At 38.4% G+C, this 17851-nt stretch overlaps 1 protein-coding gene across 5 annotated transcripts in view; it reads right to left on the bottom strand.

Annotated features, from left to right (window-relative positions):
• SYNRG (synergin, gamma) overlaps positions 1 to 17851 on the bottom strand; it is an 82970-nt gene that overhangs the window by 57420 nt on the left and 7699 nt on the right. For all 5 annotated transcript variants that reach the window (XM_006881376.1, XM_006881377.1, XM_006881378.1 and 2 more), the window contains exons 2-6: positions 14766 to 14806; positions 10769 to 10890; positions 8844 to 8974; positions 6772 to 6877; positions 5561 to 5672 (exon numbers count right to left, since the gene is read on the bottom strand). In XM_006881376.1, the coding sequence (XP_006881438.1) occupies positions 5561 to 5672; positions 6772 to 6877; positions 8844 to 8974; positions 10769 to 10890; positions 14766 to 14806 (512 nt within the window). The remainder of the gene's footprint in view (positions 1 to 5560; positions 5673 to 6771; positions 6878 to 8843; positions 8975 to 10768; positions 10891 to 14765; positions 14807 to 17851) is intronic.

The following is a 17851-nucleotide window of genomic DNA, read 5'->3' as shown; positions in this document are numbered from 1 at the left end:
TTGCATGTTCGATCAATCTCCGATTGTAAAAGCTGGTAAAAATCTTCTATCTCTTCTTCCTTGGCTCTGGTTGTTAGTGAATACCACTATCAACTTACATATACTTAAGGGAATAGTCCCATTCACCTTCCCACACTAGTTCAGCTTGCATGTCTATTTGTGCATCTATGAAGGTTACTGTTAGTTATTACTGGTACTGCAGTAGTGTATATGTAATGGTAATTACAAATTGAAAAGAAACGATAACATATCCATTATCAAAAAGAACATTTAAAGATATATTCTGAAACACCAAACTGTCTCAAAACTCAAAAAAACTCATTGCCATGGAGACAGAACTGACTTATTGTTGACTCCCTCAACAGGTTTTCCAGAAGCTAGAACCAACTCACAGCTGATCCTCCAGCAGATTTTGAGGCTGTAAATTGCGTGGGAGGAAAAAAACCCCATCTTTCTCCTTCAGAGTAACTGGTAGACTTAAACCTTCTGCCTTTGGGTTGGAAGCACAGCTCCCTATCCCCTAAGCCACCAGAGCTTGCAAAGGTACAATAAAAATCAGTTAATATGACTATTACGTAGTTATATACCAAACACTAATGACCAAGATGAAGAAATCGAAGATTTTTCCAATTCCTGAAATAAACATGAAGGATTGGTAGTTGGAAAATAAGGCCTTGGTGAGAAAAAGGATGCCAGAGAAAAGTGATAGAATTTTGCAAGACCAATGGCTTCTTCAATGCAAATACCTGTTTGAACAATATGAGCTCTGACTTTACACATGGATTTCATCAGATGCAACAGAGAGGAAACAAATCAACTATATCTATGGAAAGAAAAAAAATGGAAAAATCTCAAGGTTATCAGATAGAACAAACTGGGACTGATTTTGGAAAAGATCATCAATTGCTCAAGCTGAAGAAAATGAAAACAAGTCCATAAGAGCCAAATTAAGAACTTGAGTATATGTCATCTTAATTTAAAGACTGTCTTGAGAATAATTTTGACCCAATGAATACTAATGACTAAAGACCAAATAAGTGGGATGACATCAAGGGCATCGTAGATGAAGAAAGTAAAGATTTAAAAAGACAGGAAAGAAAGGAAAAACAAAAATGGATGTCAGAAGAGCTCTAAAATCCATTCCTGAACACAGACTAGCTAAAGTAAATAGAAGAATTGATGAAGCAAAAGAATTAAACAGAAAAGTTCAAAGGGCAGATGGAAAAACAATGTATTATGTTGAAGAGTACAAAGACTTAGAAAACCAAAGGTAGAATACATACAGGATTTCTCAAGCTCAAAGCAATGAAGAAAAAATTTTAAGCCCCAATCAAGCTGCACTACTGAAGGATTTCAAGGGTTAAATAGTGAACGACATAGGCTAGAAAAGAAGATGAGAGATGGAAGGAATATCTAGAGTCACTTGCTACAAAGAATGGGTCAATATTAAATCATTTAATAAGGTGGAAATTACAAATGGGTCAGAAATTATTTAGAAGTAGATATTGGAAATTAATACTAAAAGTGGACCTTGTGTAGAATCTAGGAAAAAAAGAGTAGAAAAGATAGTCATTTGTTAGGACAAGCACTGCTCAATTTATACTGTTGTTGTTGTCAACTTACATCAAGTTGATTCCAACTCATGATGTTTATTATACAATTACTTTAAAGAGCCTTCAAGGCAGTGACCTTTCAGAAGCAGATCTCCAGGCCTGTCCTCTGTGCCAGTGCTGCTTCTGTGTTGGTTCAAACCTCCAACCTTTTAGTTAAAAGTTAAGCACTTAGGGGAGCTCTGGTGGCCTACTGGCAAGAAGCTGCACTGCAAGCCCAGAGATATGTGGTTCAAATCCACCAGATGCTCTGCTGGAAAAGGAGGGGCAATCTCCTCCTGTACCTGTCAGATCTGATTTGACGGTACAGACACACACAAAATAATAAAATTTTAAAAAAAAAAAAAAAGTTAAGCACTTAACTGTTCACACTACCCAAGGGCTCCTTTGTCCACATAAAGGGCCATTTATTTGGACAAACAGCTATAATTTAACAATGAGAATTCCTCATTGTTAAGAAATTGATGTTTTGGTATTCAAATAATCTCATGAGTCCAATCAACATTCTTCTAGTTAACCACTTCGTGCTAAGTAGATTTTTTTTCCCCTGAAGCAAGCCCAGAAGTTTCCAGTATGTCTCTAACTAGGATCTTAAAATTTAGTCTTAAAGCATTTAAAAAAGAGTTCCCAGCCTTTCTGTCTCCAAAACCACCTTTTATTTTCCCCTTGCTTTTGTTAGGTGCTGTCACGTTGATTCAGCACTATCCTTACAATTACTATTTTGAGCCCACCATCACTGTCAATCCATCTCTTTGAGACTCGTTTTCTTTTTGCTGACCCTCTCTTTACCCTGCATGATGTCCTTCTCCAGAAATTGGTTCCTCCTGAGAACAAGTCAAAAGTACATGAGATGAATCTCACCACTGTCCATTTTAAGAGCATTCTGGCTCTACATTTTCCTAACTAAAGAAGAGATATGTTCGTTCTTCAGGCATTCCATTGTATAATCAACTCATAATCCAAAGGCATCAACTCTGGTTGTTTGTACTCATTGTTCGGCTTGTCCATGCAGATGAGGTGACTGAAAATGCCATGGTTTATGTCAGGAGCATGTGAGTTCTCAAAGCCACATCTCTGCTGTTTACACTTTAATGAAGTCTTTTGTAGTATGTATTTTCCCATTTAATTTCTTGGATGCTGTCTCCATTGGTGCTGAATACAGATTCAAGTAAAATTACAACTTCAATCTTTTCTCTGTGTATCATTTTACTTACTGGTCCAGTGGTCAGGATTTTTATGTCCACACTAAAGGCTGTAGTCTCTGATGTGCATTAAGTAAGTCCTTCAAGTTCTCTTCATGTTAGGCAATCAATGAATTCTCTTTAATCCTGATGCCAAGTTCTTCTTCTTCATATAGTTCCGCTTCTCTGATTTTATGCTCAGTATACAGGATGAGTAAGTATGACAAAAGGATACAACAGAAATGCACACCTTACCTGATAAAAATAACAAAATAATCCTTTATTCTGTTTGAACAATTGCTTCTTGGTCTATGTAAAGTTTTTTGATGAGTTCAGTTAAGCACACTCGAATTCTAATTCTTTGCAATGTTATCCATAATTTGTTATGATTCACAAAGTCAAATGCTTCTGCATAGTCAACTAAGCAAAGCCATATATTCTGTTTTCAGCCAAAATCCATTTGAAATAAGCAATGATATCTTTTATTCCATGTCTTCATCTGAATCTGCTTTGAACTTTCAGAGATACTCTATTGATACAACCATTTTTAAGTTACTTTCCACAAAACTTTACGTGTATATTAATGATATCATCCAATAATTTCTGTATTTTGTTGAGTAATCTTTCTTTGAAATGAGTACACACAAAGGTCTCTTCCAGTTGGTTGTCCAGATGTCGTGGTATACCGTAAAGTAAGTGCCACCAGAATTGCATCTAGTTGTTTTGGATCTCAAAACATCTCAATTAACATTCTGCCAATTCCTAGTGTTGTCTTCTTTTTTTGCCAGTGTAGCCTGGACTTTCCCCAGTTTTTAATTATAAGCTATCATATGAAATGGCTGGCTGTCAATCAATTCCTTTAGGTACAGGGTCAATGCCCTTTCCTTCCATCTTCTTTTGATGTTTCCTACATTGTTCAATATGCTGCCAACATAATCTTTTAAGGTTGCAACTCGAGGCTTGAATTTTTCTTTAGTTCTTTTAGCCTGAGAAATGCTAAGTGTGTTCTTCTCTTTTGGTTTGCTAAATCCAGGTCTTTGTACATTTCATTATAATTTTTTACCTTGTCTTCTCCCGTCAGGCTTTGAAATCTTCTGTTCAGCTCTTCTTTCATTTGCTTTAGCCACTCAATGTGCAAGAGCAAGTTTCAGAGTCGCTTCTGACATCCATTCCGGTTTTTATTCCTTGTCTTTTTAATGACCTTTTGCTTTTTTTCACGTAAGATACCCTTGATGTCATCCCACAACTTGTCTGGCCTTTGATTATTAGTGTTCAGTGGGTCAAATCTAATGGTCTCTAAATTCAGATGGAATATACTGAAGTCCATGCCTTGGCTCTTATAGACTTATTTTTTCTTCACATTCAACTTGAATCTGCATATAAGCAACTTATTGTCTGCTCTGTATTCAGACCTTGGCCTTATTCTGACTGATGATAGTGAGATTCTCCATCATCTTTATTCCACAACTAGTTAATTTTATTCCATCTGGTGAAGTCCATGAATACAGTTGTAGTTAAACTGTTGAAAAGGTTATTTCCAATGGCTAAGTTGTTGATCTTATACAATTCTATCATACCCTCCCCAGCTTCATTTCTATCACCAATAACTGTATTTTCTAACTACCAATCCTTTGCTTTTGTTTCCAATTTCAGTATTCCAATCACCACTATTTATCAGTCTATCCTAACTGTATGTTTGATAAATTATAGATTGCAGAAGTTGGCAAAGATCCTTTATCTCTGTCATAAGGGGAGGGCTGGTGGCATAGTTCCTAGGGACTGGTGCAGTTCAGATGCACAAGAGGCTCCAAGGGAGAAAGACAGGCAATCTCAAGTACGAAGTAAATCCTATGTAAACCTACAGGTCTATGAGTTGGTTCCAACTCAACAGAACTGAGAGAGTTTGTCACTAGTAGTTGGTACATAAACTGAATAGTCCTCATATTAACTGATCTTTATTGCAGGTATACTGATGTTATCCTATCACTGACAGAGTTTTACTTCAGAAGAGATCATGAAATGCTCTTTTTTGATAATGAATATAATGCTCCTCTTCAATTTGTCATTCCTGGCATAGTAGACCATATAATTATCCAATTCCAAATGGTCAACAGCAGTCCACATCAGTTCACTAATGCCTAGGTTGTTATCCATCTTTGAGCAATTAATTTTATTTTTTCAACTGTCAATTTTTTAAGTTCACACTTCATATATTCCATGTTTCAATTATTAATAGATAGATGTACTGTTTCTTCTAATTTTGAGTAATGCCACATCAGAAAAAGAAGATACTAAGACTTAAGTAATTAATACTGACTCTCATTTGGAAAGGCAGCACCTAGGTCTACTATGAGGATTCAGGTGTATTCTGAGCACCTTCCAAACCAAGGGGATCATCTTCTGAACTGTATTAGAAAATGTTTCACTTCTATTTACAAGTTCACTGGTCAATTTTTTCAAAGGTAATTCATCAAGTCCTTCTTCTAGTCTCTCTTACTCTGAAAACTTTGCTGAAAACTATCTGCTATAAGTAATCCTGCTGGTACGCGCAATACTACAGTGTCAAAGCTTCCAGCAGCAACTCAATATGCAAGCCACCACAGTAAGACAAAGTGACAGACAAGCAGTGGTTGGACTCTTAACACATATATATGGTAAATTACATCATAATCACGTTTAAGAAAAGGCCATAAGTAACCTTCAAAGGCCCATAATCTTCAAGAAAAGAAAAGAAAAGAAAATTTTAAAGTCTCTTAAAATGAAAGCTACCTGGTTTCTTGGGGTGCGATGCTGGAGTTGGGTGCATCTTAGCATCTCTAGAAAACCCATCTAAGTTTCCTTTAATGGCTTCCAAAGCATCATCTCTACTCTTCTCTCCTGTCTAAGAGACAACAAAGAATTGCTGGTTTAATAATTTACTTTTTTTTGCCTCTCTCTAAACCCTCTCAAATGAAGAGTGAAAATATCAGTGTACTTATAACATTTTTACTAAAATGAATGACCCAAGTCAAAAGGCATTGATAAATGTATAAAAATATAATTATATTCCACAGAATGTAAAAATACTAAAAATTCATTTATAAATATTTTAAGAAAAGAAATAGAAACTCATCTTAAGATATTTCTGGAGCAGGGAGCTCTGGTGGCCTTGTGGCAAGAAACTGCACTGCAATCACAGAGATGCACGGTTCGAATCCATCAAATGCTCTGCTGGAGAAGGAGGGGCAATCTCCTCCTGTACCAGTAAGATCCAATTTGATGGTACACACAAAAATAATAAAATAAAGTTTAAAAAAATTGATACTTCAGGAGGCCAACATTAAGCCAGTAGGTGAGAGTGTATAAAACAAACAGTAACACCAGCAGAGGACAGGCTCCTTAGAACAATGAACTGTATTTGAAAAATGAGAAGACAGAGAGGGATGGGGAAACTGGACAAACGAGAACAAGAATTCTAGGGAGGAAACAGAAAGACAAGCTTTGTATGAAGTATTGATTAGAAAATGAATCACTATACAAACTTGCACAAAATATTAAAAAGAATTTTTTTTTAAAAAAAGAGAAATTCACTTTCACAACAGTAAGTTCTGGATTAAGCAGCTATGATAGTGCAGCCATTAAGCTCTCAGCCGCTCACCAAACATGGTTTCATTGATGGATTCATCAGTTGTTCTGAAGAGTAAGGTATGTCTCTGTCCTGCAGGGTGGCAATGAGTTTGGATCCACAGCACACAACACCAAGTTTGGGACTGACAAGTAAAGATTACAAGCACTGTTCTGGTAGTAAAATGAGCTGAGGAGACAGTGGCTGACAAGTGGACCCACTTTCAACAGTATGGTATCTTTACCAGAAAATAAAAATTCTTTCACTTCAGGACAAGATAAACCAAAAGGAATCAACTAAAGCCTCAGCTTGGACCTCTGTCTCAGCACTGAAAAATGAGAAGAGGAACAAATAGGGGAGAGGATGGATCCATTACCTTGGGCTTCACACTACTCAGAAGTCTGAGCTTTTGTTTTTGCTCTTCAAACTGGCGTCTTTTCCTTTCTTCTTCTAAGAGTTTTTGCTGTTGTTCAAAACGTTTTCTGTAGGAAAAACAATCTAGTGAGGAAAAAGCTTCAGTGTTTATCAATCTATTTTTACTAATGGTTTCAGCAATTATCATTTTGCACTTGTAGACCTATGAACTCCCTCCACTGCTAATATATCTAATTTTATTCTTATGAGAATTCCATTTCACTAAGTAATGAAAATTTCACTAATCTCAAATATCTAAATATGTCTAAAAATTATTTACCTAAGTAATACTTGTATTTTTTTTCCTATCTAATTTTCCAGGAGCAGAGACATTTTTCATAAAAAAGTAATCTTGCTTCTACCACAGCAGCTGTACTGTACAAGCAGGAGAGAAAGACCCCGGATGTAATGAAGTGATACAGTGACTGGGGCAATGGGGGTAGGTGTATCGGAGTCAGTGAGACTCGCTCAGGACAGGGCAGGCTTCTTGTACATAGAGCTGTTGTACATAGTGCCACTATGAGTTGCAGGCAACTTGACAGCACATAACAACAACAAAAACATGGCTGTGTGCCTCCCCATGGCCATGGGCCTCAACAAGGACCACAAAGTAACCAAGAATGTGAGCAAGCTAAGGTGTAGAAGCTGTCACAGGCACCTCACCAAACACACCAAGTTTGAGTGGGACATATCTGGGAGGTATGTGGCTTTGCACCCTACGAGCATCATGTCGTGGAGCTGCTCAAGGTCTCCAAAGACAAGAGGGCCCTTAACTTCGTCAAGAAAAGGCCAAGAGGAGGTGAGAAAAACTCAGCAATGTCCTGACCACCATGAGGAAGGTGGCTGCCAAGAAGGATTGAGTATGCCTCACTGTACCCAAAGCCCTCACTCATCTGATGTAATAAAATGTTATAAACAGGGGGATAAAAATACTCTAAAAAACCAGACAGGAAAACAAACAAACAAAAACAGAAATACTCTTTGCACCACTGCATACAAAAACAGTAAAGTCCACTTGCGAAGGTGGTTTCCTATGAGGGAAAGACCTCATATGAAATGATCCGGGAATCAGGAGGCCCTTATCTTTTTGGGTCCAGCCTTTGCTAGTAACTTTGTAACACTGTTGTGGATTGAATTGTATCCCCATAAAACATGTATTGCAATTTAAAACCTCATGTGTGTGGCTGCAATCTCATGTGGTAATTAGGTTTTGTTATGGTAAAAAGACCACATCATTGTAAGCTATGTCTTACAACAGTAAGTTTAAGATTAAGCAGCCCTGATAAGGCAGCCATTAAGCACTCAGCTGCTAACCAAAATAAAACGTGGGCAGCCAGTCACTTTTGAGATACATAAAAAAGCAAAGTAGGCACAGAAGGGGGGGGGGAACAGATGCCATGTTGAGATCTTCAAGGAATGCTGAGTATTTACAAAGCTTATACAAAGATTTTCTTCCACAGTGGATGGAATAAGCTGTCCTCTAGAGACAACATCCTAAATTCAGACCGTCATCACTTAAACTGCGAGAAAATAAGCTCCTATTTCTTAATTGACCCATTTGTCGTATTTCTATCACAGCAGCACTAAGAAACTAATACACTTTGATTGACAAATTCCTTTGTTTCTCTAGACCTTACTTGCCTAGATATAAAAGAAACAAAACTCAAACTAGATGTCAATGAGCGGACTGTGACTCATGGCCACCACATACGCTATCGCCTGTAATTGTGCCTTGGAATTTTCTTTATGGAAGGAGATTGCCAGGCCTCTTTTCTGGGGAGCTGCTTGGTGAGCCAGAACCCTAGGTTAGTGGCCGACTGCAAACCACTTAAGTTCCTATAGATGTGAAACAACGCTGAGTTAGAGGATGTCTATGGTCTCTTCTGGTCATAAACTTACTGTGAAAGTAGTTTTAAAAGATTAAAAGCAACTTGACTGTTTTTGTATATAAACTACAATTAGAAGATATCTGATAAGTTTTAGAACAACATGATTATGTATTGTCATTTTCCTTGAACCCTAGAGATCTCTTACTGCTGCTCTTCAGCAAACTGTTTCTGCATGTCGGGCGTGTACTGTGGGCCTGCAGGACGCATTCCCAGGAATGGCGCTTGTCCCATATAAGGCATTCCTGCTGCTGGCATTGGTCCCATTGGTATCCCTGCCTAGAAGAAACAGACCAAAGTTTAAAAAAACAAAATTTCTCCTTTCAACTACATAAAGGAAAACTGTAACTACCTTAAATTTTTAAGAACATTTTCCTCAATTTTGAATTTTCATGAAACATTGCATAACACTGATGTATCCAGAGGACACTATGCTAAGTCAAGTCAGTCAGTTGAAGACCGCTATTATAAAAAGCTAGGAAAAGGTTTATACGCAAATAGGCTCCTTTTTGAGTGGTTAGCAGGTATGGAAAGAGAGGGAGAGAGGAGTAGTAACGAACAGATTAAGGTGAGTGAAGGGGAAGGCGACATACAACTCAACTCATTGCCATGAGTTGGAACTTCTCAAAGCCAACCCTCCAGCGGATTTTCAGAGGCTGTATATCACATGGGAGGAGACTACCTATCTTTCTTCTGAGGAGCAGCTGATGGGTCCAAACTGCTTGCCTTTGAGTTGGCATTGTAACACCGTACCCACTAGGCCAACAGAGTTGATTAGACATTTGAATTCTAATTTCACTAATTAACTGTATGGTTGTTATGTACTGTCGAGTCAGAAGTGACTCACAGCTGACCGCCCAGTGGGTTTTCAGAGGCACTAAAGAGCACAGGAGGAAACTGCCCATCCTTCTCTCGCAGAGCAGCTGGTAGACTCAAACCACAGGCCTCTGGGCTGGCAGTGCAACTGTTCACTACTAAGCCATCAGAGCTCAATGTTAATCACTGTGATTATCATTTCTGATTAATGTTATAAAATGTGTATGAATGACTGAATAAAAAACCAATAGGATTTATAACTTTTCACTCAAATTAAATAAAGTTGAAGATATATAATAAAAGAATGTATTATCAAAGATTCAAAGAAGATCAACTCAAATTTAACTCTCCTTCAAGGTGGAACCTGTGGAGGCTGTAAACTGCACATGCGGAGACTGCCCATCTTTCTCCTAGGCAGCTGCTGGTGGATTCAAAATCACCAATTTTCATTTTTGAGGATCAAGGTACACCTGACCCAAGCCATCGTATTTCCTTTCAATTGCCTTATAGGCATGCACAAAAATTGGAAAATAAGTAAGAAAGATCAAAGAAGAATCACTGTCTTTGAATTGTGGTGTTGGCCAAGAATGTCAAAAGAACACACAAATCCTGTCTTAGAAGAAGTGCAGAGAGAATGATCCTTAGAAGGACAGACAGTGAGACACTGTCTCATATACTTTGGATCTGTATCAGGAGGGACCAATTCTGAGGAAAAAATCATCATGATTTATAAAGCAGAAGGAAGACTGCTGAGATGGGCTGACAGTGATTGCTACAGCTGGCTTGAGCCCAGCAGACTGTGGAGGGAGCAGGACCGGGCAGGGATTTGTTCTGTTGTACAGAGGGTTGCTAGGACTTGGGGCCAACTCCACAGCATCTGTCAACTACAACAAAAAGCATCCAGAGCTCTGAGCATTGAAAGCAAGGACACTGCTTCCTTCATGAAAACAGTGCTTCTTTCTCTAACAATGCTACTTCGTGGAAAAGTCCCTACATTTTCCAAAAGATCATTTTAAACTTGTTTAAGTCAATATCCAAATAAAGAAAACACCACATTTTCCCTAAACATTTTTTTCTTCTTTTCTCTTACTCTTATGAACTTCTCTTTATTTCCTTTTGAAGAGTGTCACCTAAGAAGTGGTTTATACTTATTTCTAAATATAATATTAAGCTTTTAGTATGGAGAAACATAACAATAAACAAGAACTGTAACAATAAAACATGAACTGTTAAACAGTAACCTAGAGAAACAAGTACCTGCATGGCAATAGGTCCCTGGGACATCTGAGAGCTGTAACTCATTCCCATCATGCCTTGCATATTAGGCTGCATGACAGAGACCACAGGAAATCCTTGTTGCTGTATAGGCATCAGACCAGCTGAAAAACAGAAAAAGCATCATTGAAGTTAATGTGTTTTAAAGTTCACTCTCTTAAGACCGTAAGTACATAAAGGGCTCATTACTAGAAGGGAGTACCATTTAGTGGAAGATGCACTTAGAAAATTTTCAAGTTGAATTACAGCTCTTTCAAATAGTTGTATGATCTTGGACAAGTTACAAAACTTTATCTGCATACCTGTCTGATAAAATATGTCAAACGGTGTGGCTTAATTATGGTATTTAGCCATCAAGATAGCTTTACATGACTTTTGCCTGTTGGTATTCACACATTTATGTTGTCTCTTCCCACAATGGACAGGGTGAGCCAATAGGATACGGTGGAAATGATGGTGTCTGACTTCTGAAGGTAGGTTATTAAAAGACACTGCAGCTTCCTCCTGACATACTCTAAGGACAACATGTTCTGGGGAAAGCCACTGCCATGCTAGGAGAATATTCAAGCAATTCCATGAAAATACGTATGTGGTACAGAACTGAGGCCTCCTGCAAAAAGCAGCATGAATTTGCTTTCTTGAAAGAAGATCTTCCAGCACTATCAAGCCTTCAGATGATTCCAGTCCTCATTACAGAATAACCGTTGAGTTGACAGCTCAATTCCTTACCACTAAGACACCAAAGCACCCTATGGTGTATACAGTACTGGGAAAGTCTGCTGTCAGAAACCTCTCCAAAGTCCTGAAGAGCAATGATATAAAATTAAAGACTAAGGTGTGTCTGAGTCAAGCCACAGTCTTTCCAATCACTTGCTATGTATCTGAGAGCTAGAAAAGAAATAAGGATGACAGAAGAAGAGTTAATGCCTTTGAGTCATGGTATTGGAGAAGAGTGTTGACTATCCCATGTACTGTTAAAACAAACAAACATGTCTTGGAGAAAGTGTAACCAGAATGCTTTTAGAGACAAAGAAGGCAAAACTTTGTCTCACATACAATGGGCATGTTGTTAGAAGAGAGTCCATTCCTTGGGAAGGGACATCATACATGGAAAGGCAGAGGATCAACAAAAGAGAGACAAGATGGACTGATACAACGATTACTCTAATTGGCTCAAGCGTGTTAGAGTTGACGAGGACAGGGTTCAGATCTGCTCCTCACTATGAGCTGTACTCATCTCAACAGCACTTAACACCATCAACTATATATATAAAAATACCTATTCATATATAGAATTTGAAGAAGTGAACCATGTCAACATATTCTTCACATAGTCCCATTTTTCGGATTGTATGCTTAGCATAACAAATGAAAAAAATATCGTAAAGGATAAAACTCTGACTGATGCAAACTTTTTCTAATCTTAAACCACACAGTATCCTCTTGTTCTGTTTGAACAGTTGTTCTAAGTAAAGGTTCTGCATGAGCACATTAAGTGTTTTGGAATTTCCATTCCTCACAATGTTATCCACGATTTGTTATGATCCACACAATCAAATGTCTTTATGCAGTGATGGAAACACAGGTAAATATCTTTTTTTTCCTACTAAAATAACATTTTTTTTAAAAAAAAAAAGGTAAGGATCTTTTTTGTGTTCTATGTTTTCAGTTAAGATCTCTCTGGCATTAGCAATGATATTCCTCATTCCATACCTTCTCCCACATTTCTTGGCATGTTGTTGTTATGTGCCGTCGAGTCACCTGCGACTCACAGTGACCCTATATACAATAGCCCTAAACCCTGCTCTATCCTGTGCCAAGCTCACTGTCTCTGACACACCTATCCCAATCACTCCAGTCACTGAATCAATCCACCTCCTAGAGGGTCTTTCTCTCCTGAGCTGTCCCTCCAACCTCCCAAGCATGACGACTTTCTCCAAGTACTGGTCCCTCCTTACAACATGTCCAAAGTATGTCAGGTGAATCTTCAGAATCTTTGCCTCCATGGAGCAGCCTGGTTTAACCTTCTCTAGGATGAACCTGTTCGTTTGCCTAGCAGTCCATGGTATATTCAATACTCTTCTCCAGTATCACAGCTCAAAGGCATCAGTTTTCCTTCTATCCTCCCTAGTCATTGTCCAACTATCTGACACATAGCAAGTGATTGCAAAGACCATGGCCTATATCAGGTGCACCTTAGTCTCCAGAGTGACACCATTGCTCTTCAGTACCTTGGAGAGGTCCCTAACAGCCGACTTTGCCATCGCAACACATCTTTTCATGTCCTGGCTGCTGGTACCAAGGGTTTTGAGTAAATACTGCTATGCATTTGCTGAAGGATCTCAACTGGTATTGTGAATTCCTGGAGATCTGTTTTTCACCAGCGTCTTCAGTGTAGCTTGGGACTTCTTCCTCTCATGAAACTGTCGAGTGACCAAGTCGATACAATTGACTGTATACTTTCTTTGCATTTTTTTAATGCTTCTTGCATCATTCAATATATATTCTAACATACTTAGTAAAAATCTCAAAACCAATTCCAAATTCCAGAAGAAAACTATATTGTTCTTATTCTACTCCTTTAATCCCTGTGTAGCTTTTTTACTTCCAAATTTCTAAAAAGCAAAATAATTAACCAGGACCATTACCACATAATTTGTAGTGCCTTTCTGAAGGCCAAAAGCTTTCAAACCCCTTGATCTATACCTGGGACACAGCTTAATGACAGGCAACTTAAATAATGCATAAATGTGAACACAATGAAAAGAATACAACCAACCCTTGGAAAAATTTACCTGAAATTCAACCTCCACTGCTGATTATAAATGGAGACAGTCAGTATGAACCCTGATCATCTGCTACTGAGCTGCTCTTTATCTTTCATCTCCAACGGGTGACCTAGGAGTCTGTATATCTTTAGCAAGTCTCTCATAACCAGTCAACAATACTCTGTGAGAGACGGAATAGTTTTCAGAAGCATCTTGGGGGTAGGGATACAAGCAATGAACAGAAAGAAGCAAGAGAGGTGAGGAGAGATATTTCCCTCCTTCAGTGTCATGTCCTAGCTGCATTAGAACACCGGTCCAGATTACATCTCTTCACTACTGCTGACTTGAAGACAAGGAAAGAATTAGTTTAATTTGGCCTCTGTCTAAAATCCAGAAGAAAAGCCTCTACCTAATGTAGAAGTGTCTGGGAATAAAATGAAGACTTACATAGGTTAAACTGAGTCAGAATATGTGAAGCTTTTTTTGTGCACGGTTATGTGTAAGACTGGGGTCCCGGGGTGGTAAAAACAGTGAAGGTAGATGCTCAGCTCCTAACCAGAGGCTGGAGGCTTTAGCTCACCCAAAGAAACCTTGGAAGAAAGACCTAGCAATTGATTTCTGAAAAAGTGACTACTGATAACCCTATGGAGTATCACTCTACTCTGATATACATCAAGTTGAAGTTAAAAACAAGGGTGGTTTTTCACAGTAAGGCCAAATTCTTATAGGAAAAGTCTGGCAACATAGAACTAAAAAAGTTTATTCATTCAACAAATATCAACAGAGATCTATGATGTACCATCAATATGCTGGGTGTTGGAGATACTAGCAATCATAAAGGAACATGATACCTGCCTGCTGGAATTTGAAAACTAGCAGAAGACTAGGAGGAGGAAGATCTCATGAAATAATGATAGGTCATTTCATTTTTTGTCATCTGCTCTTAATATTCTTATTCTAAAAGTCTCTTTGCATCTCTGAGATGTCAACAGAATGTTCAGGTGAGTTTGAGAGAAATGAGGAAGTGGCACTTACTACTCTCCCAAATTAACACATTTTTTAAAAAAACATTTCAGGAGTAATCATCAAATAAGTTTAAAACTGTGGGAACATGCCATTCTACTCAGCTGTACAGAATTTAGTTTCTATTAAATCCTTACTTTCAAAAACAGTAAAAAAAAAAAAAGTTCAAAACCGAAGTCATTACATACCTTGAGGAGGCCTTATTCCACCTGCAACTGGAAACATGAAGCTGAAAACAGAGTAGAAAAATACATCATGGTTTTCTTATGTACAGACAGCAGCTAAAACACATTTTAAAACGTAAATAAAAACACACACACACACACACACACACACAAAACCCCAAGCCCATAAACGAAAGAAGCCTGAACATGGCCCCACCATCTGTTCTATATGACAGTACTGAAATGTCCAAACTACTGAACAGTCATAGGGTGTACATGTTAACAGGTTGCTGTGGGGGGAAATTTCATGAATTATAAGACAGAAGAGCTGGCAGCCAGTCCTGGTTCTGTCATTGTCTGACTTCCCTGGATTACCATTTTTCCATCTAGAAAATGAAAGGGTTGAAATAAACTAAATTCAGTGAACATTTATATGTGCCATTACATGAAAGGAATGAATTAGCTTGCGATCTTGTTAAAGAGAAAGATGGCAGAAGTAACTGTAACAAAGAACAGAAGGTGCATGTTAAGTGCTATGTCAGAGGTCTAAAATACCAACAGAGATGAGAAGCGGGGGTGAATTTATTTTGAGAAGTTTTATCTTGGAAGGGTTTTTTTGAGGAGGCTTTTTAGCTGAATGGTCAAAGAAGAGAGGCACACCATATAGCTTCAAGAAAGGTCTGAGGTCAGATATGTAGGATGTATTCAGAAAAAGTGTTAAGTGTGAACATAAGGTACATCATCAGAAAAGTAAGCAGATAGCAGGGAGACTTTAAAATGCTTAATTTTATTCTGAATAGTTCAGGAAGTTGTCAGAGGAGAGTGACATGTCAGAATGTGCTTTAGGAAGTTACTCTGGTAACAATATGACCTTATAGCTAAAGACCTAGCTTGAAATATAAAGACCTAGCTAAGTGACTATCACAATAATCTTTAAAAAAAATGCAAAAGTTCATAAATAGGGCTGTGAGAATAGAAAAGAAGGAAGCAAAGATATTTAAAGGGAAAAATAAACAGGGCTTGGTAAGTGGCAGGATGGGAAACAGTGAAAATGCAGAAAGACCTAAAGATGGCTAATACTGAGATTTTTGAGCCTAAACAATCATAGACATGGAGATGCTACTAAAAACAGGAATCCAGTACGAGGTGGCATAGAGAGACTAGTAGAAAGAGTGATGTTTTCAAGAGGCACTCTAACAAGCACTAAAAAAGAAACTCACACTTAGGAGAAAGATCTTGATGAATCAAACTTAACCAGCTGCTGTTAACAGTGACTCACAGTGACCTCATGTTCATCAAACTAAAACTGGGCTCCACAGAGTTTCAATGGCTGATTTTTCAAAAGCAGATCACCTGGACTTTAGTCCAGGAACCCTCTTGGATATGAATATCCAACTTTAAGCTTAGAAGTCAAGTACATTAACCATCTGTACCACCTGGTGGCTCCAAAATTACCTTAGGATCTTTTAAAAAGATTTTATATATATATAAAATTGAATTGATAATGGACAAAATAGTCAAGGAGAGATACATTTATTTTATGTTGTTCTTATGTACCGTCAAGTCAGAACCAACTCATAGCAGACCTTCCAGGAGGTTTTCAGAGGTTGTAACTTGCATGGAAAGAGAATGTCCATCTTTCTCTTGCAGCAGCTGGGGGATTTGAACCATGTGCCTTTGACCTGGTAGCCCAACTCGTTACCACTAAGCTGCCATAGTTCCCTCTATACATATTCTTATTGTTAGGCGCCATTGAGTAAGACTCATAGTGACCCTATGGACAACAGATCTGAATGCTGTCCTAACCTGTGTCATCCTCATCATCTCTGACATACTCAAGCAGATAACTACAGTCACTGCTTAAGCCCATCTCACTGAGGGTCTTCCTCTCTTTTACCGACCTTTTCAAGCAGGATGTCCTTCTCCAAGGAATAGCCTCTTCTATGAACACGCCCAAAATATATGTGAGATGAAGCTTTGTCGTCTTTGCCTCTTAGGAGCACTCTAACTGCACTTTCTCCAAGACATATCTGCTTGTTCTTTTGGCAGTCCATGGAATATTCTGTGCTTTTCTGCAGCTCAAAGTCATTGATTGTTCTTCTGTCATCCTTATTTAATGCCCAGTTCTTAGATGCACAGTCAGCTTCCATAAAGATTGCTGCCCTGGAAACCCCATGGGAAGGATGTTCAACTCTCCCCAAAGGGTCACGAGTCAGAACTGACTCCATGGCAATGGCTTTTGTTTTTCAATGATGGGGGGGGAAAAGGATGAGAACAAAAATTAAGAAATAAACTACTATTGTGCAAAATGGTGATCTCTGAGTGAACAGTTTCAAGAAGATGAGACCTATATTTAAGGGTAGGTGCTGTCGAGTCGACTACAACTCGTAGCAGCCACACAAAGCACAGACCTGAAGCCTGTCCTGACCTGCGCCATCCTCCTGACCTCTGCCGTCTTCCAGCCCAATGTTACAGTCACTGTGTCAGTTCAGCTTATGGAGGGTCTTCCTCTCTTTCGTTGAGGCTCTACCTTTCCCAGCATGTCTGTCTGTCTGTCCGTATTTATTTATTTTTTTTTTAAATTCTGACACCTTTAAGATGAGTTAAAGTGTTTGCAAGCTTCCAGAACCTTCTCAGTGTGTCTTTTGAAAGGACTATCTCCTCCTAACATGTCAAAGTCTGTGAGACAGTGTCCCCATCACTGCCTCTGAGAAGCACCCTGATTGCACTTCCTCTGGACACATCTGTTGCTGAGTTATGCACTTGGATTCATAATGACATGCCATCAGCAGGTCTCCACAGCCATCAATCTTTAGAGGAGGAGACTGCCTCATCTCCCTCCTGAGGACTGGAGAGTAGATTCAAATCACTGACCTTCTATAATGGAATTTACCACCAAAGTTCCTCTGTCTGCAAAGAGGGGCTTCTCTGAACTGTATACAAAATGCATTACAAAAAGTAAAGTGATACATGGATAATATATTTACATTTCAAGCTGAATTTTGAGAGAACTCCAGTTGGTTGTTTTTTTTTTAATTAATTTAGTTTGTTTATTTTTCATTTCAATGAACATCTACAGAGATTTTGGAATTCCATTCATTCATTGTTGC

Source organism: Elephantulus edwardii, unplaced genomic scaffold (assembly GCF_000299155.1).
Source record: "Elephantulus edwardii isolate Elephantulus edwardi_28Jun2011 unplaced genomic scaffold, EleEdw1.0 scaffold00015, whole genome shotgun sequence".
NCBI lineage: Eukaryota > Metazoa > Chordata > Mammalia > Macroscelidea > Macroscelididae > Elephantulus > Elephantulus edwardii.
Note: the sequence above shows the minus strand (reverse complement) of the source record. Positions and strands in the feature narration are given on the sequence as shown.